This window comes from Gadus chalcogrammus, chromosome 7, assembly GCF_026213295.1.
Source record: "Gadus chalcogrammus isolate NIFS_2021 chromosome 7, NIFS_Gcha_1.0, whole genome shotgun sequence".
NCBI lineage: Eukaryota > Metazoa > Chordata > Actinopteri > Gadiformes > Gadidae > Gadus > Gadus chalcogrammus.
In genome coordinates, this window is record NC_079418.1 from 6,984,317 (window position 1) to 7,009,061 (window position 24,745).

The window sequence follows — 24,745 nt, forward strand, 5'->3', positions numbered from 1 at the left end:
AATTTGAGTCAAAGATGACACCCAGGTTTCTGGTGTTGGGTTTGACGTAGGGGGAGAGAATACCTAGATGAAAGGGAGTTGAATGTTGATTGCAATGTTTTTGCTTTGTTCTGTGAATTTGTAATAGAAAACATTTTTTTGCAGAAATCAGGACTGATCTCTCTCTCTCTCTCTCTCTCTCTCTCTCTCTCTCTCTCTCTCTCTCTCTCTCTCCTCCCTCCCTCTCTCTCCTCCCCCCTCTCTCTCTCCTCCCCTCCCTCTCTCTCCTCCCCCCTCTCTCTCTCTCTTTCCCCCCCTCTCTCTCTCTCTCCTCCCCCGCTCTCTCTCCTCCCCCCTCTCTCTCTGTCTCTCTCTCTCTTTCCCCCACCCTCTCTCTCTCTCATCCCCCCTCTCTCTCTGTCTCTCTCTCTCCCCCCCTCCCTCTCTCTCTCTCCTCCCCCCTCTCTCTCTCTCTCTTCCCCCCCCCTCTCTCTCTCCTCCTCCCCCTCTCTCTCTCTCTCTCTCTCTCCTCCCCCCTCTCTCTCTGTCTCTCTCTCTCCCCCCCCTCTCTCTCTCTTCTCCCCCTCTCTTTCTCTGGCTCTCTCTCCCTCCTCCCCCCCTCTCTCTCTCTCCCCCCCCCTCTCTCTCTCTCTCTCTCCTCCCCCCTCTCTATCTCTGTCTCTCTCTCTCTCCTCTCTCCTCCCCCCCCTCTCTCTCCCCCCCCCCCCTCTCTCTATCTCCGTCTCTCTCTCTCTCTCCCCTCTCTCTCCTCCCCCCCTCTCTCTCTCTCTCTCTCTCTCTCTCTCTCTCTCTCTCTCTCTCTCTCTCTCTCTCTCTCTCTCTCTCTCTCTAGGACTGGGTGTGTGAGCTGAAGTCGGTGATCCGGGATGAGTCACTGGGGGCGGGGCGAGGGAGAGGGGGGCGGGCCAAAAAGAAGAGGGTGGTCCTGTTTGAGGACGGCCAGTCGTACCTCCCGCGGGACGGGGGGGAGACGGCGATGGTGGAGGAGGAGGGGGGAGGAGGGGGCGTGCGAGAGGGGGGGAGGGGGGCCCCCTTACCCCCACTCCCGACGATGGCGGGAAGAGGAGGAGGAGAGACGGGGGAGCAGGTCTACAAGATCGCCCTGTACGTCAAGGTGAGGAGGACATCCTCTCTCTCTCTCTCTCTCTCTCTCTCTCTCTCTCTCTCTCTCTCTCTCTCTCTCTCTCTCGCTCTCTCTCTCTCCCTTCTCATCCCATTCTCTCCCACTCCCTCGCTCTCTCCCTTTCTATCCTCCTCCCTCCTTCTTTCTCTCTCCCTCTCTCTCTGACTCTCTCTCTCTCCCCCCCCCCCCCCCATGCACACACAGATGAACGAGGATGTGCGATGTGTGCATGTTGACACACGCGCACACACACACACACACACACACACACACACACACACACACACACACACACACACACACACACACACACACACACACACACACACACACACACACACACACACACACACACACACACACACACACTTTTTGGACACAAAAAGTATACAAATAATGCAACAAAAATTTGCCAGGAGTTCATTTAAAGAGACAAAAAAAGAAAGAAAAAAAAGCCAGGCTTCAGGGTTGCCACGGTTACATCCTAATTCCTAGTGGCTTCATTTTAGGGCCGCTGTCATGCCAAATTTTGTACCGGCTGCCAAATTTGTACTGGGCGCGTCATCCATACGTAATCCATTCCAAACCTGCCTGGCAACAGATGATCGCGTCGTCCGTTGCCTGGCAACGGACGATCGCGTCGAATGACGTGAAAGGTTCACGAACATTCGCGGACCTTCAAGCTCGTTCATTCGCACTTGTCCGTTATCTGTATTGTGCTATTTCGTCCTTGACCTGCTTTAAACACTCAGTTTACTTTCTAAATTTGATTAAACAATTAAATACAATACAAATATAAAGTAAAAACAAGTGTTATCTAGCGATCCGTTTTCTGTATTATGTCATTTCGTCTTTGGCAACATGAGCGCGAATGTTTTTTGAAACCTGCCCGGCAACGGACAACCCTTACGTAATCACTTGTCCGTTGCCTGTTGACGTGCCCGGTACAAATTTGGCAGCCGGTACAAATTTGGCATGACACCGCCATTACTTTGAAAACATTAGGGCAAAGGTGTTTCTGGAGGGGGGAGGGGGGGCTGCATTTCAGGTCTGCAATAAGATTACCTGTCCCACACTGGAACGGTCTGTTCAGAACTACGGAACAATAGTCCAGCTAATCCCTCTCGCTCCTTCTCTCTCTCCCTCCCCCTCTCCCTCTCCCTCTCTCTCTCTCTCTCTCTCTCTCTCTCTCTCTCTCTCTCTCTCTTCTCCTCCCATTCTCTCCCTCTCCCTCTCTATCCTACTCCCTCCTTCTCTCTCTCTCCCTCCCTCCCCATCTCTCTCTCCCTCTCTCTCTCTCCCTCTCTCACTCTCTCCTCCTCTCTCTCTCTCTCACCCCTCCCCTCCCATTCTCTCCCTCTCTCTCTCTCCCTCCCCACCCTCCCCCTTCCTCTCTCTCCCTCCCTCACTCTCCTGTATTTGTGCTGCCTCTCTCACCCCGAACTCTCTAATCCACTGAGCTTACCCATGCTTTGGCAGAAGGATGTCAACACCGTTCTCAGACTCCCCGCTGATGTACCTTGACTCCACACATTGTGCACTGTGTGTGTGTGTGTGTGTGTGTGTGTGTGTGTGTGTGTGTGTGTGTGTGTGTGTGTGTGTGTGTGTGTGTGTGTGTGTGTGTGTGTGTGTGTGTGTGAGTGTGTGTGTGTGTGCGCGTACCTGACCGTATTAAGCGAGCGCTATCCTAATCCAGCATCACAGTTATTTAACCGGTATTCACAACACTTCTGTAGGCCGACATATACGGGAGGCAAAATGCCAAATGAGGTATAGGAAATTAGGACTCTCTCTATAGAGAAAGACAGACGGGGGGGGGGGAGAGAGAGAGAGAGAGAGAGAGAGAGAGAGAGAGAGAGAGAGAGAGAGAGAGAGAGAGAGAGAGAGCGAGAGCGAGAGAGAAGTACTATACCTAGGTACGACATACATAAGTGCTTACATTAAGTGCTAGGACGTACAACATACAGTAAGTAGGAGGGGTGGTTAAACAACTCGATGTCAATATGCACAGCAATTCAATTCCACTAAAGCAGCCCTCACTTTAAGCGGTCAATGCCTGGAATTGAACGGAAAATCTCCTTGAAGTCAACTCCCAGTAGGCGGGGGAATCAAAGGGACTTAATCCTGCAGATTTTGACATTTTTGTTAGGTTTACACACACACACACACACACACACACACAAAAACACACACGTATGACATACACAAGCCCACACCATCACCATCAAACACACATACACATGCGAGCATACATTCGCACACACGCATGCACATAGGAATACACAAACTCACACACCATCACCCACAAACGCATACACAAATGTGAGCATACCCACAACCACTCACACATCCTTTCACCCTTTCAAAAATAACAGTAAGGAATTCTCTTCTGTGGGGGAGAGAAACCATCTCTGCGTCCTTGTCTCTACAGTACAGTGTCATTGTGTCCCACGTTTTAGTGTGTGTTTGCAAGTGTCTGCATGTGTGTTCGTGTGTGTTTGCATGTGTATGTGTGTGTGTGTGCGTGCGAGTGTGTGAGTGTGTTTGTGTTTGTGTGTGTGTGCGTAGGCTGACCCATTCCTCTGTTGCCCACACGTCTCAGACCAGCTGTGATTCAGTCCCTCACTGTCCTCATCCTCACACTCCACTTGTAACAAAAGGGGATTCATTTCAATAAACTCTCTCTCGCTCTCTCTCTCTATCTCTCTCTCTCTCTCTCTCTCTCTCTCTCTCTCTCTCTCTCTCTCTCTCTCTCTCTCTCTCTCTCTCTCCCCCTCTCTCTCTCTCTCTCTCCCTCTCCCTCTCTCTCTGTCTCTCTCTCTCTCATTTTGAAAGTCAAGTACTTTAGAGGAGAATTACCGATTACAACAATTCAGAATTTTTTCGAACTTCATTTACAGATGCACGCAAACCCACTAACACACATAAACACACACACACACACACACACACACACACAGACACAGACACAGACACACACACACACACACACACACACACACACACACACACACACACACACACACACACACACACACACACACACACCATGTCCTGGTTTGAGATTGCCACGAAAAAGTTGGGTTTTCCTGCTATTGTACTGTATGTTAAGGTAAGTTTTAGATTTAGATTTCAATTGTATTTTGTGAGTGTGTGTGTGTGTGCTTTGATGTGTTAGTACGTTAAATATACAGTATGTGTGTGTGTGTGTGTCTGAATGTTTAATAACTGAGTTTGTGAGTTTAATATGTGTGTGTGCAGGTGTGTGCATGTGTATGTGTGAAAGTTTAATATCAGTTGCTGTTTAATCTGTTTGTGCATGCATGTGTGTGTTTCTGTGTTTGAATGTGTGTGTGTATATGTGGACGTATATGTGCATGTGTGTGTGTTCTTGTGTGAATTTCTTTGCATCTGTATAACGTGTGTGTGTGTTTGTTTGACGTGTGTGTTTACCATGTGTGTGTGTTTACTCTATGTTTGTGTATGTATGTACCATGTGTGTTTATGTTTACCCTGTGTGCAGGGCTCTCAAGTTTTGAACTGAATTTAGAGTGAGATTTTGTCTGCGGGGGGGGAGGGGGATATGAACATGTGACTGCATACAAATGTGTCCAGAGACATGGTGACTAATGTATGATAGAAAGCATTATTGGCCCTTAACACATATTCAGAAACAACACTGCCTCAAAAGGCTATTGGCCTAAGCAACACCAGTAGAGGCATATACTTTTCCCTGAAATTTTAAACGTTGCAAACGTGCAAAAATATATATTTATGTGCCATTCGGTCCAATGCTTAAAATATATCTGTGGCATTCAGTAGGCCAACGCTGTGGTAAAGTGTGTAAAGTATGACCAAGTGTTTCTTTCTGTTCAATATATAGAACTTTATCAATCCCCTGTAGGAGAAATTTGTTGATGTTTGTCCCTATAAAACAATAATGGTAAAAAAAGGAAATACAAAACATGACGGTAACTCTAAAGTCAAACCGTCCAATCTGAAGGCTCTACTAAGCCTCTCCCCCTACCAGTGGCGTAGCTTAGTTGTGATAGGCCTCGGGGCAAGATCGCGCTGGGCCCCAACCCCCCCCCCACACACACACAAACACAAACACACACACACAAACGCGAATGCATCCACTCCCCTCTAGGGCCTAAGCCAACAGCGGCCACAACGAGAGAACGCAAAATCATCATCAGAACCATCGACAGAGACTTAGCATCCCTAGATCACACGTCAAAATCACGGAAACATTATTAGGACCACGTACACTGTATTTGCAACACACTGCCTACTATTAAAAACAAAACATAAATACTCCATTCAGCTGACCACACAACAACATTTCCCAAACAGCACAACTATGGCCTAATCAAAATGGCCAATGGTAACATACTCCTACATGGCACAGCGGCCATAACCAATAATAAAATAACAACTGCTCTTACCCGTTCAGAAGTTAACTCTGCGTGCCTTCTGTTCAGCGAACTTGTTGATAAAAGAGGTGAAATCCAATTTCCTTGCTCTTTCATTCTCGATGGAGAGTATGGCCAATACACTCAATCGCTACTGTGCAATGGCGCTCCTTAGGGAAGTCTTTATCAATTTGAGCTTGGAAAATTACCGCTCTGCCGTGGCTACTGTCACTGGTATGGTGAGGTACAGGAAAAACGCTGTGCAAACATTTCGAATTGCGCGCCAGGTCTTTCTTCTCTTTACGTTTTTTAGTACCACTTTTTAGCTTGCAAAACATTGCAATGGTATGGCTTAGCTTTTAACAATACTCACTCACTATTCCCCATATAGTGTTCATGATATAGTGCACTATATAGGGAACGAACAAACGAGCATTCGGACACTATGCTGAACATTTTTAAACGTCATGTGCGTCAGTAAATACGCCGGGTATTTGTGTGACGCAGACAGATGCGCCCACATCATGTAAACAATCCGGGTACTCACGAGGAAAGCTGGAGGTTGGACTGATGTTGAATGTTACATTTCCCTGTTCAAGTTTTTTTTAATTAATTTTGAATGTTACATTTTCTTTGTTAGATTCCAAATAAATTTCATTTCTAAACGAAGACAGAGACTCCATCATTAAATGTATTCGTTTTCGCAGTTAATCAGCTTCTTCTTCTCCTTCGGAAAAACACGGCCGCATTGCATTGTGGTATACGGGAGTATCATGTAGGGTACGTCGTATGTACCATAGACGGTATGTACACTCAAAACATCACAGTGATTGGTCGAACAGATTTCCCAGCAGGCCCTATTCTTTTGTAAATGTTGAAAATAAAAGAAAATAAATGAAATTGCCTAAGTGCGATTGTATATACTTTTTTATTCCTGGCCAAAATATCACTACTGTAACCAAATTACATACATTAAGGCAGAGGAAGATAATTATATAAGCCACCCTGACTGTGATGTTATGAGAGAAGAGAGTCTATATAATGCGGTCAGTTCCTTTTTACAATCACATGAAGACATCTTATGCTGCTTTCACATCGCCAGCACGGCGACCGTCAGGCGGCCGCTCGGGGGCCCGACAGGGGCTAGGCGGGGCCCATGCGGCCGGGCCCCCCTGGACCCCCAGGGCCCCGGGGCCCCGCCCCGGAAGCCCCGGCCCAAGCTACGCCCCTGCCCCCTACTCACTTCCAATAATACAATGCGAACAGAACTGAGTAGGGGAGGGTGTAGCCTAACTAGTTTGTGAACGACCCAGAGAAACGCAATGCAAATTCAATGTGAACATGTATGAGGCTTTGTAATAAAATCCAGGACGATTTTGAAATTCCGCCCGGAGACATTGTTTTTAAAGTGTCTCAAAAAGAGGGCATGTCCGAGCAAAAGAGGACGTACGGGGCACCCATTTGTTTCTTACTTGCTCCACTGTTAAATAGCGGCGCAAATTGGTGGGCGCTATACTGGTAATTTCTCTGCGTAAGAAATAGGAAGTGTGGCGTGTGAGTGTGTGCATGGGTTGAATTGCGTGCGTCTCACGCCGAATGCGTGAGACTTGAGAGCCATGCTGTGTGTGTGTGTTTGCCCTGTTTGTGTGTATGTGTGTGTTCACTGTGTGTGTGTGTGTTTACCCTGTGTTTGACTTTGTGCATATGTGTGTGTTTAACATGTTTGCGGGTGTGTTTAACATGTGTGTGTGTTTAACATCTGTGTGTGTGTATGCGTGTGTGTGTGTAACATGTGTGCGTTTACCATATTGTGGCGACCCTGCGCAAGGGATGTCTCCGTTGCTACCGTGAGCCACGGTAGAGTCCAGGTGATTGTCTCTCTGGCCGGGCCAGTCTTGTCCCTAGAGTGGAAGGTCGCTCCCATTGGGAGCGCTGTTCCAGCGGTGCGTTCCGCGTGGGTGTACGTCGTCGGGGTTCCCTTGGGACCGCTGGGGATAGGTCCGCTAGATCCACTCGTCTTCATGTCCGTATCGGGTCCTGGAAGGTTCCCTGCTCCGCTCGGGCTCCCAGTTCTCCCCCTAAGAGAACATGTCACAGCCTTTTGAAGGGGTACCGGGTCTTGCTTGTCCTCCGCAGCAGGTGTTCTCCATTGCGCCGATTAGGGTGACGCAATGGACGCTCTCTGGCTTTGACTGGTGGATATCGGCTGTACATGCCATCCACCACCTCTTCCCTGGGCCGCCTGGCCCGAGGTGTTGGGGCCGGGTTGCCACACCCCACCACCGCTGGTTGAAGCCTCGGGTTGTCTCTGACTGACCAGAGACAGGCATCTCGGCGGGACAGAGCGTTGGCGTTGGCATGTTCCCTGCCCGGCCTGTGGTCTACCTGGAACCTGAAATCCTGGAGGGCCAGGAACCAACTCGTCACCCGCGCGTTCGACTCCTTCGCGCTGGCCATCCACTTGAGTGGCGCGTGGTCGGTGACGAGCATGAATACCCGGCCCAGGAGATAGTACCTCAGCTTGACAAGGGCCCACTTGACCATGTTAACCGGTCTGGCAGGGCCTTCCGGGTCAGGTTATTTAGGGGACTGGCCAGAGTGGCGAAGCTGGGGATAAACCTCTAGTAGTACCCTACCAGACTAAGAAATTATTTCACCAGTTTTTTGGAGGTAGGGCGGGGCATTCTTGCAACCTCCTCCCGGATCGCGTTCCTACGGGCTTCCTGGACCCGGTAGAGGGGGACGGGCACGGTGACGCCTGGCGCCATCTTAATGTCGTGTTGGGCGACCGTGGTCCTCCCGGGCACTTCTGAGAAGACATCCTGGTGCTGTAGGATGACTTCCTCGAGGACTTGCTTCTGGGTCGGGCTGAGGTCTTCTCCCACGGGAACCACTGGTATTTCGCGTCGGGCGGCCAGAACCAGGGTTGCCGGTGCCGATGGGTTAGCTCCAGTCCACCACTGCTTCAGCAGGTTGCCGTGGTGAGTTGGGTGGGTTTGCGTCTCCCGGGCTGCCGTACTCTGTAGTTCACCTCCCCCACCCTGTCGACTACTTGTAGGGCCCCTGCCACTTGGCCAAGAACTTGCACTCTGCCGTAGGTATGAGGACCAGGACCAGGTCGCCGGGCTGAAATATGCGCAGCTGGGCTCCCCGGTTGTTGACCCAGGCTTGAGCTTGCTGGGCCTGTCGGAGATGGTCCGGGCGATGGGCCAGAAGTGTGCCATGCGGTCCCTTCAACTGCTCCACGTGGTCCACCATAGTGCGATGAGGGGATGGCCGACTCTCCCGAAGGTCTTCTCCCGTACAGCAGCTCGCAGGGGGAGAAACCCGTGGAGGCTTGGGGCACTTCACGGACTGCGCACAGGACGTGGGGCAAGAGCTGGTCCCAATTTTTCCCGTCGGTGTCCATGAACTTCTTGAGCATTTGTTTAAGTGTCTTGTTAAAACGTTCCACGAGCCCGTCTGTCTGGGGGTGGTACACAGATGTCCGGAGCTACTTTACCTGGAGGAGGCTAAGCAGTTCTTTGATCACCCGTGACATAAAACAGGATCCCTGGTCTGGGAGTACCTCCCTGGCTATCCATGCTCGAATGAACAGGAGCATCAGCTCCATAGCGACCACCTTGGCAGTGGCGGCGCGGAGTAGTAGGGCATACCTATGTCCCCGGCTGGTCTTCGGGAGAGGCCCGACAATGTCCAGAGCTAACCGGTCGAACGGTACTTCAATTATGGGCATGGGGATCAAAGGGTTCCGAATCGAGGGTCTCGGGGCAGTATGCTGGCAGAAGGGGCAGGTCTGACAGTATTGGACAACGTCTCTTATCACCCCGGCAATGGATTCGGTCCTCGTCGGTCCCGGTGTGTCTCACTGGGCCGCGATGGGTTCCGGACACTAAGACTCAGCTTTTGAGCCACCTGCCAGTTCTCCAATTGCCGGACCAGCTCGTCTACCGTGTCGGGGTGGTTGGTGGCGAGGGTTCTCCGGGTGTCTGGCGGGAGCTGATGGACGGTATTGTATATTAACACCCTGTCCAGGAGGCTGGGTCCTTCGCCGTCTGCGAGCCATCTCCGGATCAGCCTCCCGTACTGGGAGATTTGAGTCTGCACGGCGCCTCGGATGTCAAATCACCATTCGTGGAAGCGCTGGGCCCTGGCGGCGAGGCTATGTCCATAGTATGCCAATATTGCCTGTATCAACGCCGGGTACTGACTGGCGCGCTCCGGCGCCAGGTCCTGGCTTGCCTGCTGTGCGGGTCCGGTGAGGAAGGGGGACAGGATGTGGGCCCACTGGTCCTCGGGCCAGCTCTCCCGACTTGCTGTCCTCTGGAAGACCTCCAAGTAGGCCTCCACGTCGTCTTCCGGACCGAGTTTGGTGAGGCGGCTGGTCGGCGCGGAGGTCGGGATTCACAAACTGCCTGTTGAGTGAGGCATAGCACCACCTCCCGGAGAAGGACGAGGCTCTCGGCGGTGTCCCTCTGGGTGGCGGCGGCCAGGGCTTGGTCCTGTTACTGGCGCTGGGCGGCGGCGGCTCCATCCGGGTTCTGCATTGGCGGGTGGGTTGGTAAACCTGAGTAGTCCGTAGCGTGGTCAGGTTGCCTGCATTCTCCACCATATGTGGCGACCCTGCCCCAGGAATGTCTCAGTTGCTCAGGAATCACCAAACGCCCAGGTCCGTTCAAAGCCAAAACAAGGCATTTATTCGAGGAATAACAGAAACCGCGTGGGTTGGTGCCCAAAGTGAGATAAACGAAAAATAATACTAATGACTCCATGAGCCACGGTAGAGTCCAGGTGATTGTCTCGTCCCTGTACATGCCATCCACCACCTCTCCCCTGGGCCGCCTGTTGGGGACGGGTTGCCACACTATGTAAAACGTGTGTGTGTGTGTTTACCATGGGTGTGTGTTGGAAAGCGTGTGTGTGCGTGTGTGTGAGTGTTTACCATGTGCGTGTGTGTGTGTTTTTAAAATTTGTGTGTGTTTACCATTTGTGTGTGTGTTTATTGTGTGTGTGTATGTGTTTACCATGTCTGAGTGTTTAACCTGTGTCTGTGTGTTTCCCATGTGTGTGTATCCCCAGGCGGGCAGCGACGGAGAGAGCCTGGGTAACTGCCCCTTCTCCCAGCGGCTCTTCATGATCCTGTGGCTGAAGGGGGTGGTCTTCAACGTGACCACCGTGGACCTGAAGAGGTAGAGAGAGGGGGGCGAGAGAGAGGGGGGCGAGAGAGAGAGGGGAGAGAAGAGAGAGGGAGAGAGGGGGGCGAGAGAGAGGGGAGCGAGAGAGAGAGGGGAGAGAAGAGAGGGGAGAGAGGGGGGAGAGAGAGAGGGGAGAGAAGAGAGAGGGAGAGAGGGGGGAGAGAGAGACAGAGACACAGAGACACAGACAGAGACAGAGAGATATAGAGGGAGAGAGAGAGAGAGAGAGAGAGAGAGAGAGAGAGCGAGAGACCACCGTGGACCTGAAACGGTTGGGGAGGGGGGGAAAGAGACTCATGCTTGGCCCTGCCCTGTGTGTGCTCGGTGTATGTGTGTGTGTGTGATGGTCACGCCTCTCTCTGATTGGCTGTTACCTAGGAAACCGGCCGACCTGCAGGCCCTGGCGCCGGGCACCAACCCGCCGTTCGTGACCTTCAACGGGGAGCTGAAGGTCGACGTCAACCTCATCGAGGAGTTCCTGGAGGAGAAGCTCACCCCCCCACGGTGACACACACACACCCTACACACACACACACACACACACACACACACACACACACACACAACACACACACACACACACACACACACACACACACACACAAGTACACACACACTAATACAAACACATACACACACACAGACACTAATACAAACACAGAGATGCACACACACACGCACACACACTAATACACACACACACACAGGATGGAGAAGTTCCTGGAGGAGAAGCTCACCCCGCCACGGGGGGATGGAGTGCACACACACAAATGAAGCACACACACACATGCATGCAGCTCACACACACACACACACACACACACACACACACACACACACACACACACACACACACACACACACACACACACACACACACACACACCACACACACACACACAAACATACACACACACACACACACACATATGCAGCTCATACACGCACATGAAGTGCACACACACACACACACACACACGCATGCAGCGCACACATATACTGTATACACACATATACTCATATACTACACACACTCATAAACACACACAACAGAGAGAAACGCTGACGTTTCACTCAGCGGACCCCTTTTAAATTTTTTGTAATGCCAGTAAAACGGCATCGAATACCGTGTTGACTATGGTATAAAACTAATGACCACTCTTAAAGATGTTCAAAACGGCTTCTAACGGCTAATTACGCACACACCAGAGAGGTATTCCATCAAAGTCGTTAACGAAAGCGGCGCTTAGTTGATTAAGCCTGGTTAGAACTAACGCTAACTTCCACTTGAGGCTAAAGCCATTCCATCAACCCATTCAACCTTACCTTGCTCAGGTTAGTTCAAGCCAGGCTTATGTTATCGTGGATTAAGCGTTCTCACAAGAACCAGCCCAGATCTGTTAATGTCGAATCATGGATCAATGTCCGAAAAGGCCCGCGCGGGATCTTTTCCTGTGGCGAACAGAAGCTGCTTGTGGAGGTCTATGAGGAGTACAAGCATATAATAACTCAAAAAGGGAACACTGTAAACATAAATAAATACAGGGAGGCTATCTGGAAAAAGAAATCGCCAATCTGTTGAATGCATAAGTAGTATTAAGCGTAACATAACGTAACGTATCGTAGATATAGAGAATCTTTGTTTTGTTTTTTTGCTATGTGCTTTGGTCAACTGTTGTTGAAACTCACCTGAATGGAATTTATTTGGCAGCAATTTCCCATGCAGCAGTTTCTTTGTCATTGTGACAAAGGCTTCACTATCAGTAATATTAATATTAACATTAACTTTACCATGGGTTTTTGCAAGTTATATTTGGGTTCTATGGATATTGTAAGACATATTTATTATATAAAAGTCAATGGGTCTTCAACACTCTGCTGCTGTGAAGCTCCGATCAGAACGGCTAGCGGAATCATAATCAGCGTTATGAGTGACAACTGGGTCTGTCCAATGATGTTAACAGGCTTGTTAAGGCCAGGGCTAAATGGACCAGGAACTATCGCCATTTGGTTGGCACTTTGCACTACTTTTGTGTTTATTTAAGTCTCAGACTCACACACAAACTCAGCCAGACATACACATACACACAGACACACGCAATAACACTGACACACGGACCTACAGAGACATACAAACACACTCATATGCATGCAAACACACACACACACACACACACAGACACACATGCACACACACACACACCAACTCACTTGCAACACACGATAACAAACACACATACTGTGACAACCAGCTCCCCACCAGGGGGATCCGGGGGCTAGTCGTGGAGGGCGTGTACCGCCGCCATCCACTAGCCGGCGGCAGAGAGCTCCACATTCCTCACCCTCATCAGCCAGATGGGGAACACCTGGCCGGAGGGAGGAAACGAGCGGGCGGACATCTTAAAAGGCAGCCGAGGACTCATTCCGGGTTCGAGGAAGAAAGACCAACCAGGAGGAGACAATAGACTCACCACAGACTACGAGGCTCACGGAGACCCTAGTTCAGTATTGTATCTCTTGTTCAGTCACTTTATTTGTGAATAAACGCAGACTGCGGCTTAAACCATGTCCAGTGCGTGGTACTTGCCGTGAGAACAGACACTTTTCCGAACCGGGTTGCCACAATACACACACACACACAAACACACACAAAAACACATGCACAAACAAACTCACATACACACATACGCACACACAGACACACACACATACAGATAGACACACACGCACAGACACGCTCACACACCTGCACATACAGACAAGCACTTTCCTACTCAGACACACACACACACACACACACACACACACACACTGGTATTGTGGCATTCCCCCGGTGCCACGCCCCCTGTTCGGGAGAGTCGAGGCCGGGATATACCGGTGGCCAACAGCCGGCGACAAATCCCAACCTCCCGAGAGCCGCAATCGGGGAAACGAGGAGCACCTGGGCAGGAGGCACCCAGGTGTTAAAAGGAGGCCACCAAACGACAGATCGAGGAGAGTCGAGTGGAAGAGAGGACGACGCAGAGGATCGGGACAATGCATAGTGAGCCGCACGGCGGACACGTGGACGACGACTCGAGCAACCCCCGTCTTTGAAGTGCAGCGTGCGCTTGTGTGTTTATTGGAAACGTTTGTAATAAACCGCCGCTTGAGGCTTTGGACCCTCACACCCTGCCTGGTCCTTACTTGAGCCCCTCTACCGAACCGAGTTGCCACATATGGTGGAGAATGCAGGCAACTCGGTCCACGTACGGCTCCCGGTAAGGACCCCCCCCCCCGCGTTTTGGCAGTGGCTCTTCGTTTTTGGATTTTTTTTTGTTTTTTCCGGTGCGGTTCCTCCGTTCGCGGAGGTGAATACCCGCGGACGTAGATGCAGAACCCCGGGACAGCCGCGGGACCAGCCGGCCCGAGAGGATCGGACCCCAGCCTGGCCCTGCTGACGGAGGCGGTGCTCCGCCTGACCCAGCAGGCCGCCCGCGACCAGCCGACCACCGCCCGACGAGTCGGCTCACAAAGCTAGGAACCGACGACGATGTCGAGGCCTACCTAGAGACATTTGAGCAGGTGGCAACCCGGGAGGGGTGGCCAGAGGCCCAGTGGGCCTATATAGTGGCCCCGTTTTTAACCGGGCCCGCCCAGCAGGCGAGTCAGGACCTCAACCCCGGGGACGCGGGCCGGTACACCGCACTCAAGGCGGCCGTCTTGGCCTACTATGGACATAGCCTTGCTGCGAAGGCCCTCAATTTCCACGAGTGGACGTTCGACGTCCGAGGACCCGTACGGACCCAGGTGGCCCACCAATGTCGGCTAGCCCGGAGGTGGCTGGTAGACGGTGCGGGACCCAGCCCCGTGGATCGGGTCGTGGTGGACAACACCGTGCGACAGCTGCCCCCCGACGCCCGGAGGGTGCTGGCCCACCACCACCCTGAGACCGTGGACGACCTCGTGCGCCAGCTGGAGAACTGGCAGGTGGCCCAGCGGCTGGCGGCGGGCCCGAGACCCAACCCCCGGGCATCCCGGAGAGAGACTCCAACACCGCCGTCGAGGACCCGGCCGTCCACCCCGCCCCGAGAACGAGGGGAACCCGAGACCCGGCGCTGCTACCACTGCGGACAACGGGGACACCTGGTCCGGGACTGTCCCGACCGACAGGACGTCCCCATGCCCTCCGCGTGCACCGCCCCGAGAGACCGCCCCACCTGTATGCTGGCGACCTGCTGGACACAGGGCGACAAGGACTCCCCCACCGTCCCCATCAAGGTGATGCAACAGGACACCCATGCCCTGCTGGACACGGGGAGTGCCGTGACCCTGGTGAGGGCCGACCTAGCCGGGGGCAGACCGGGAACCCCGATGCAGGTCCCCTGCGTACACGGCGACACCCGGACGTACGAAACCTGCCACGTGGTAGTACGCACACCACAGGGGGTCTTCGTCGCCCGGGCCGGGATAGTACCGACCCTTCCGGTGCCGTTCCTGATCGGCCGGGACTGCCCCATCTTCACCCGCTTTTGGAGCCCCATGAGGGGGAACCGAGGGGGACGGGAGCTGCACCGTCCGGCCGGCCGAAGCGGACGCCCGGCCCAGCGAGGGGCAAGGCGCCCGCCGACGCGAGAGTCCGGGTCGGAGTCCGGACCCGCCCCGACGACCGCCGCCGACCCCGGACCAGCACTGGGAGCGACCCGCCGACCGACCGCCGCGCGGACCGAGACGGACGACGAGCCGGGTTCCGGAGGAGAGGGTCTGTCGGCGCCGGGAAGCCCGCCCCGATCTACCGGGAGCCAGGCACGCCCGGGACCGGGAGACGGAGCAGGGCCCAGCTCCGACACCGTTACCGCCCTCCGAGAGGGGAACACCCCCGGGGAGCCCGAGAGCTCCCCCCTAACTGAGCTGTCGGACTTCGCCCAGGGCCGGGGGGGAGAACTCGGCCCGACCGGGACAGTTCGCTACGGCCCAGCATCGGGACGATGCCCTGCGGCACGCGTGGGGACACGTGGTCGCCCACGACGGTCAGGTGAGGGACTCAGTGAGCCACCTGACCCACCCCCACTTCTGCACTCAGCGGGGGTTGCTGTACAGGGTCGACGTACGCGAGGGGGAGGTAGTACAACAACTAGTGGTACCGCGGCCGTACGTGTCTAAGGTTTTGTTCATGGCCCACACACATTTGCTCGGCGCACATCTGGGCATGGACAAAACGCGAGAGCGGGTGGTGGCGCGGTTCTATTGGCCCGGGGTACGTAGAGACGTAGCGCGTTACTGCCAGGAGTGTCCCGACTGCCAGCGCGTAGCCCCGCGGGCAGTGGAGCGGAGTCCGCTCATACCGATGCCCATTATTGAGACCCCCTTCGAGAGAATAGCGCTGGACATTGTAGGACCCCTCCCCAGGACGAGCCGGGGTCATCGATATCTCCTCGTCATATTAGATTATGCGACCCGATACCCCGAGGCCCTCCCGCTGCGTGCGGCGACTAGCAAGGCGGTAGCCCGAGAGCTAGTGCTACTCTTTAGCCGGGTGGGGCTCCCAAAGGAGATCCTCACCGATCAAGGCTTGTGTTTCATGTCCCGCGTGGTCAAGGAGCTACTAAAACTGTTACAGGTCTCCCAGCTCCGGACCTCGGTGTATCACCCGCAGACGGACGGGCTAGTCGAGCGGTTCAACCAGACCATCAAACGGATGCTCAAGAAGAGCATCGAGGCGGACGGGAAGAACTGGGACCAGTTACTCCCCCACGTCCTCTTCGCCATTCGTGAGGTGCCCCAGGCTTCCACGGGGTTCTCGCCCTTCGAACTCCTTTATGGGAGGAGGCCCCGTGGAATACTGGACCTGGCGAAGGAGGCGTGGGAGAGTCATCCCTCTACACACAGGACCACCGTCGAACATGTGGAGCTCGTCAGGGACCGAATGGCCAAGGTCTGGCCCATAGTCCGAGACCACCTCGCCCGTGCTCAACAGGCCCAAGCGCGCGTGTATAACAGGGGGGCGCGCGTGCGGAACTTCCGACCGGGAGACCGGGTCTTAGTGCTGGTTCCAACCAGCGAGTGCAAGTTTCTCGCGAAATGGCAGGGCCCGTACGAGGTGGTAGAGGCCGTGGGGCCCGTCAACTATAAGGTGAGGCAACCCGGGAGACGCAAGCCCACCCAGGTTTATCATGTGAATCTGTTAAAACAGTGGCGGGGTGAGGACGACCCTCCCCTACGGGCCCCCATGGCCTTGATGGCTCGGCCCGCGATCCCTGACGTCCCGATGGGGACCGACCTCAGCCCCGCCCAGAGGACAAGAACTAGGGGAGCTGGTGCTGCAGAACCGGGACGTGTTCTCGGACGTACCGGGGCGGACCTCGGTGATCTCCCATGAGATCCGGACCGCTCCGGGGGTGACAGTCCGGATCCCGCCCTACCGGGTGCCCGAGTCCCGGCGCAACGCCATCCGAGCCGAGGTAGAGCGGATCCTGAAACTGGGGGTGATTGAGGAATCCCGTAGCGCCTGGGCTAGCCCTATCGTGCTGGTGCCCAAATCGGACGGGACCCACAGGTTCTGTAATGACTTTCGCCGGCTAAATGAAGTATCTGACTTTGACTCCTACCCCATGCCTAGAGTGGACGCACTGGCAGGTCCACGCTGGACCTAACCAAGGGGTACTGGCAGGTCCCCCTGGCACCGTCGTCCCGGGAGAAGACGGCCTTCGCGACGCCAGGGGGCCTGTTCCAGTACACCGTCCTGCCCTTTGGTGTCCACGGGGCCCCCGCTACGTTCCAGCGGATGATGGACCAGGTCCTAAGGCCGCACAGCAGTTACGCAGCAGCATATATCGATGATATAATCATCCACAGCGCCAGTTGGGACGAACACGTCAAGCACGTGCGGGCCGTGCTCAACGGCCTACGGGCGGCCGGGCTGACCGCCAACCCTGCAAAGTGCCGGTTGGGGCGGGAGGAGACGGCCTATTTGGGGTACCGGGTGGGGAGGGGGAACGTGCGACCCCAGGAGGACAAGGTGGCGGCTATCCGGGAGTGGCCCCAACCCCAGACCAAGAAGCAGGTGAGATCGTTCCTGGGGCTGGTGGGGTATTACCAGCGTTTTATCCCGGGGTATGCCTAGCCTGCCCCCTGAACGACCTCACCCGGAAGGCCCTCCCGGATAGGGTCCACTGGACTGAGGCAGCGTCGAGGGCCTTCGAGGACCTACGGGGGGCCTTATGTAAGGAGCCGTTACTGGTCACCCCTGACTTTAACCTCCCTTTCACCCTACAAACAGACGCGTCCGAGGTGGGACTAGGTGGGGTCCTGTCCCAGGTCCGGAACGGAGAGGAGCATCCGGTGACCTATCTCAGCCGGAAGCTCCTCCCCCACGAGCGGAACTACATTACAGTAGAGAAGGAGGCGTTGGCCATTAAGTGGGCCGTCACCAAACTAACCTACTATCTTTTAGGACACCAGTTCGTCCTGGTGACGGACCACGCCCCACTGAAGTGGATGGCCACCGCCAAGGACACGAATGCTCGGGTAACAAGGTGGTTCCTGTCCCTCCAGCCCTTCTCCTTCACCGTGGAGCATAGGCCGGGGCGGGAACACACCAACGCTGACGCTCTTTCCCGCCGAGATGCGTGCGGGGGCTGGGCCCCACGCACGGAGGGGCATAAGCAAAGGGGGGGAGTGTGTGGCATTCCCCCGGTGCCACGCCCCCTGTTCGGGAGAGTCGAGGCCGGGATATACCGCCGGTGGCCAACAGCCGGCGACAAATCCCAACCTCCCGAGAGCCGCAATCGGGGAAACGAGGAGCACCTGGGCAGGAGGCACCCAGGTGTTAAAAGGAGGCCACCAAACGACAGATCGAGGAGAGTCGAGTGGAAGAGAGGACGACGCAGAGGATCGGGACAACGCATAGTGAGCCGCACGGCGGACACGTGGACGACGACTCGAGCAACCCCCCGTCTTTGAAGTGCAGCGTGCGCTTGTGTGTTTATTGGAAACGTTTGTAATAAACCGCCGCTTGAGGCTTTGGACCCTCACACCCTGCCTGGTCCTTACTTTGAGCCCTCTACCGAACCGAGTTGCCACAGTATACATATTCACAAACACACATGTACACGCAAAAACACAAACACACACACACACACACACACACACACACACACACACACACACACACACACACACACACACACACACACACATAAATACACACACACAGTGAAGTGCCGGGACGTACAACATACAGTAAGTAGGAGGGGTGGGAGGGGGGGGCTATTAAGAGTCCAAGTGAACAGAGGTGAGTCTTGAGTCTATTGCAAACAACATGTGTGTGAGCATGCGTGTGTGTGTGCGTGTAGGTACCCCCGGCTGGCCCCCCGCCACAAGGAGTCTCACACCGCCGGCATCGACGTCTTCGCCAAGTTTTCTGCCTACATCAAGAACCCCCGCAAGGACACCAATGAAGGTGTGTGTGCGTGTGTCTGTGTGTGTGCGTCTGTGTGTGTCTATCTGTGTGTGTGAGCGAGTGAGTCTGTTGGTGTGTGTGTGTGTGAGTGAGTGTTTGTTGGGGTTACAGTAAAGTACAATACAGACAGATGAGTCAGATCTCTCTCTTGCTCTCTCTCCCTCCCTCCCTCTCTCCCTCCCTCTCCCTTCCCCCTCCCCTCTCCCCATCCTCCCTCCCTCCCTCCCTCCTCCCCCTCCCCCTCTCCCTCCCCCAGCTTTGGAGAAGGCCCTCCTCCGTTCCTTGCGGCGTCTCGATGACTTCCTGCGAACGCCGCTGTCGGAGGAGATTGACGCCGACGCTGCCGGCGACCTCCCCGAGTCCCGCCGCCGCTTCCTGGACGGCCCCGAGCTGACCCTGGCCGACTGCAACCTGCTGCCCAAGCTGCACATCCTCAAGGTGAGGGACTAGCCTAGCCTAGCCTAGCTTAGTCTTAGAGCCTTAGCATGCACAACCTGAGATGCGCTCCTAGCCAAGCATAGCTAACCTAGTCCTAGACACTGAGCGCGTTACACGCGTTACAGGCGTAGAAAATCTGCATTTTTGAATAGGGAACCATTGGTTTAGGCGCGTAGATGCGTTACACGCGCTAAAGCAGCGCATTAGGAGCATTAGACGCGTTTTACGCATCTATATAACACGCCCAACACACCTACGTAGAGTTAAAAAAAAAGGTACATTTTTAAGCTCCTACGCGTGACGCTTAGCCGCGATAGCCAATCAGCGTTGAGCTTGACCCGTCGTCACTGGCAGAGAGACGGAGGACAGGCGCTCCGCAGTGCTCCACAGCTGATATGGAGCGCCTGTAGTTGGTGTCCTGATGGGAGATCCTGGAACCAACCCGGGCTAGCAGGACATCGAACATGGCCCCAGTCAACCGAAAATACCGCTGGAACTGGCCGTCATCCAGGCGGAGTTCCTGTAGGAGGTGGTGAAACTCACCCGGCTGTGAGCGCCTACGGAGGATGTCATGCACCAAACACGACGGCGTTTGGGTTTCCTACTCTCCTCGAACTCCCACAACAAATACAGCGCAGCGATGGTGGTGATCTCAGCCGTGTTTGAGGAGCAAAAGAAAAGTAGCGGGGGAAAATAAGTTTTGGGCAGGCTCATCTAGCTGCGTAGGAGCGTAAGGCGCGTTAGGCGCGTTGAACCATTTTTTATGACATACAATGATCAAGCGGCAGGTTAGGCGCGTTACGTGCGTAATCCTACTCGCGTAACGCGTTCAGTGTGGCCGTACCTTAAAGCCCAGTTCAGACCAAAGATTCACCTTGCAACGAGACGGTTTTAGAACGTCGCAGGGGCGGTGTGAACGGGTCGTTGCAAGGAGTTGCAAGGAGTCGCCAGAGATTGAACATGTCAAATCGCAAGGTCCAGTTTTAGAACGCGGCGATTTAACTATTTCTCTTCAGCCAATCACAGCACAGAACAACTTGTACGTCGCGGTCTTACTCCGTCCCGGTACCGTACTGTCCACTCCAGCATAAAAATATCCGATGGAAACATCCGATATCCGGAGAATGACAAAACACAGTAACTCTAGCCTACTCTCAAGCAAAATAAAAATAAAACTAATTGCAAACCTAACTAATCGCAAACCTAACTAATCTAACCTAACCTATGCAAATAATGCTGTTGCGGCTCTCAGCTGTGCCAGAGCATTCACAGTTGCTAGGGAAACCTACTAGCGTCGCAGCCCGTTGCAGCGCGTTGCAGCCAGTGTGAACGGGCCAGTTTTAGAACGTCGCAGCCCGTCTCGTCGCAAGGAGTTGCGAGTTGCAAGCCGTTGCAAGGTGAATCTTTGGTCTGAACTGGGCTTTAGCCTGCATATCCTGAGATGTGCTCCTAGCCTAGCCTAACCTTAGCCTAGAAATTTTTTTCAAAGTTACAGGGGGCATGCTAAAGCAAACGTGCTAAAGCAGATTTATATCCGAAAATAACATGGCTGTCTTTACCTCTACCCCCCGGACCTGCAGGTGGTGGCCCGGAAGTACCGCTCGCTGGAGATCCCCGCCGACATGACGGGCGTGTGGCGTTACCTTGACAACGCCTCCCAGCGCACAGAGTTCACCTCCACCTGCCCCGCAGAGAGGGAGGTGGAGATCGCTTACCTGGACGTAGCGAAGCGCATCCAATAGAGGGAGGGAGGGGGGAGAGAGAGAGGGAGAGAGGGGGGAGAGAGAGAGGGAGAGGGAGAGAGGGAGGTGGAGATCGCATACCTGGACGTAGCCAAACACATCAACTAGAGGGGGGAGAGAGGGGGAGAGAGAGGGAGGGAGAGAGAGAAGGAGGGGAAGAGGAGGGAGAGATGGAGAGAGGGGGGGGGAGGAGGGGGAGATGGAGAGAAAGAGAGGGAAAGGGAGAGAGAGAGGGAGGGAAGGAGAGGGGAGCGAGAGGGAGGAGGGGGGAGAAAGAGAGTGGGGGGTTTTGTGTATATATACACATCTATGTATCTATAAATAGCTATATCTATATCTATATATAGATTATACATATATATATGTCCATCTATATATATATATATATATATATATATATATATATATATACATATATATGTCTATATCTATATATATTCATATGGTTTGCTACACTTAGTGTTCACGATAAGTGTTTATTTTTCTTCTGGCCTTAATGTCGTCTCTGAGAAGGATTCTTTAATTAAAACTGATTTCAAAACATAAATCAATGACCTTTTGTTTCTGTGTGTGAACTGCTTCATACTGTGTGTGTGTGTGTTCGATAAGCATCGGTACGTAGCATCATTAGCACACACACACACGCACACGCCCACACAGACACAGACAAACACACACCACAAACACATACATACAACAAACACACACACACACTTACAGACCACACACACACACACACCACACAACACATCCACACACACACACACACAACACACAAGCATAATACACACAGATACTGAGACACACACATGCACACGCAAACGCACACACACACACACACACACACTAACAAGCGCACACACAACGCACCCACATACAACAAATGCACACACACCACACACATACACCACACACAACACACACACACATCAAAAAACACAAAGTCTTAAGGATGTGCAAACACAACGCCACACACACACAATAGATGGCCAGCGTTTGACAGCGACCCCCCGTCTCCCCCCTCTCCCCTCCCTCCCACTCTCCCCAACCCTCATCTAGAGTTTACAACATCAGACTGAACGGAACCAAAGAGCAAACACTGTGACAGAGCCGGTCGCCACGGTAACGCCCGGAGAGAGGAATTTCCCGCTCACTAGTTGAAGATTAATAACGGTCATTAAAAACAAACGTTTCTATTGGTCGTAATTACATAATGGTTGTGTTCGAGAAAGACACACACAGACACAGGGAGACACAGAGACGCACACTTCGACATATTTCAACAATTTCGACCTCTGGGTTGATTTATAACTGTTATAATCTGTTGTTTTTTTGTTTGTTTTTACGTTGATTTATCTATTGTCGAGCTGTTACATTTTGATGTTGAGAACGCCCACAGACACACAGACACACAAAGACGAACAATTTCACGTATTTCACTGATTCGACAGCTGGGTGATTTCTAACTTTTTTTTGTTTATTTTAAGTTATGTGTTCTTTAGTTGGGTTGTTGACTTGAGGTCGAGAATGCACACAGGCACACAGACACACAGACGCACAAATATATCGACAGTTCCACATATTTCACAGACTCGACAGCGGGGTGATTTATAACAGTTTTTTTTAACTTTTATTTATGGGTTAGGGTGATTTCTAACTTTTTTTTGTTTGTTTTAAGTTATTTGTCTTTTAGTTGGGTTGTTAAAGTCAAAGTCGAGAACGCACACGGACACACAGACACACTGACACACAAATATATAGACAGTTCCACATATTTCACAGACTCGACAGTGGGGTGATTTACAACTGGATTGTTTTTTTGATTTACGCCGATTTATTTATTGTCAGGTTGTTGAAGTCGAGAATGTTTTCTCAGATTGAAAGCTGGGGGGATTAAGAAAAATTTTTTGGGGGGGTTTTACGTTGATTAATTTATTTTCGGGTTGAAGTTGAGTGTCTAACGTCTTTCGCAAGACAGGCCGCATTGTAATTTACATTTGTTTTTGATTCATGGGTAAAAGGCTGGAAAAAGAAGCAACCATTTTTTATCTGTTATGCATCAGTTGAAACATATTTAATATATTTAATTGCCTAATTGCCATATATTCAGAAGGAACATTCGAAGTGAGTCGTCGTAGAAAAATACAATCAAATCTTTATTGATCAGTAAAAGTTTCTGTTCATGCCAATGCTAGGCTACATCTTTATTGTTCAATGTATATAATATATTATATAATTCTTCAAATCAGGCAGGTGCCTTCGTAGAGCGAGGGGGGAGGAGAGGAGGAGGGGGGGACAGGGGAAGGGGGAGAGAGAGGGAGGGAGGAGAGGGAAGGGGGAGAGGGAGAGAGAGAGGGAGAGAGAGAGAAGGAGGGAGAAGGGAGGGGGAGAGAGAGAGAGAGAGGGACGGAGCGAGAGGGGGAGAGGGAGGAGGGGAAGAAGGAGGGAGGGAGGGAGGGGAGAGAGAGGGAGGGGGAGAGGGCGGACAGGGGGGAGGGAGGGGGGAGAGGGATGATGGGGAGGAGAGGGGTGAGCAGAGAATGGGGGGTGAATGTGGTATTCATGCATTCATCCTGTGTGCACATCGTTGTCAAAGGGGGAGGATGGGGGCGGGTCAAGGCAATGGTCTCCATAGCAACACAAGTTCAGGGACAGTGTTCAGTGTGTGTGGAGGTCAGGTCAGTTCTGGGAGCAGTACTTCCAGAAGCAGACTGCAGAGAGAAGGAGAAAAAGATACAAATCAGCTGATGGGTTGATACCTAAAATTAAATACATTTGTATGACTTCTGCAATTTTTACATCTCACCTCTTTTGTTTGACTTTTTGGGGGGCGGGTTGGATTTCTTTGAGCTTCGACCCGTCATGCTGGGGATGACGTTGTCTGTGCTGGCTCTGGGTGCAGTACCCACCGTCTCCATAGGGGCTGTGGTGAGCTTTAACACTGCCTCAGGGGCTGGTACCTACACGAAAAAAAATCGAAATTTAATCTTCTATGGAATTTGATATCATTTTTGCCATCCAATAAAGAAAACATTTTATAACTTAAAAAAAACCATTTCCGATGTTTCAAAAAAGTCTACGTTACCAACCACTTTATTCTTCTTTGCCGAAGTTCTGCCATTGGCTGTAAATAAACGAGTTTTAGTCAGTGTTTCCTCCTTTGAAAACCAACATCTCCGAATTTTTTTTGGTCGAATCAGAACTTCCCGCTAAAAAATCATAAACATCTCAATCTCTTCGCTAAACACATCCCTCCCACAGAGACATCCTTTACATTTACATTCAGGGCATTTATCAGATGCTATTATCCAAAGAGACTTACAATAAGTTAATTTGTCTTTAGAAAGAGAAACAACAATATATCTCTGTGGGTAGAGTAAGGATGTTCATAG

The 24,745-nt window shown here is 52.7% G+C and overlaps 1 protein-coding gene across 1 annotated transcript; it reads left to right on the forward strand.

Moving 5' to 3' along the window:
- The first annotated feature begins 3,839 nt into the window (after positions 1-3,839).
- LOC130386653 (chloride intracellular channel protein 4) lies at positions 3,840-21,404 on the forward strand. Its single transcript, XM_056595675.1, has 6 exons — positions 3,840-4,235; positions 10,618-10,727; positions 11,112-11,237; positions 19,067-19,173; positions 19,430-19,611; positions 21,192-21,404. The coding sequence occupies exons 1-6, from the start codon at positions 4,173-4,175 to the stop codon at positions 21,351-21,353; spliced, it is 750 nt and encodes a 249-aa protein (XP_056451650.1). The 5' UTR covers positions 3,840-4,172; the 3' UTR covers positions 21,354-21,404.
- The last annotated feature ends 3,341 nt before the right edge of the window (positions 21,405-24,745 follow it).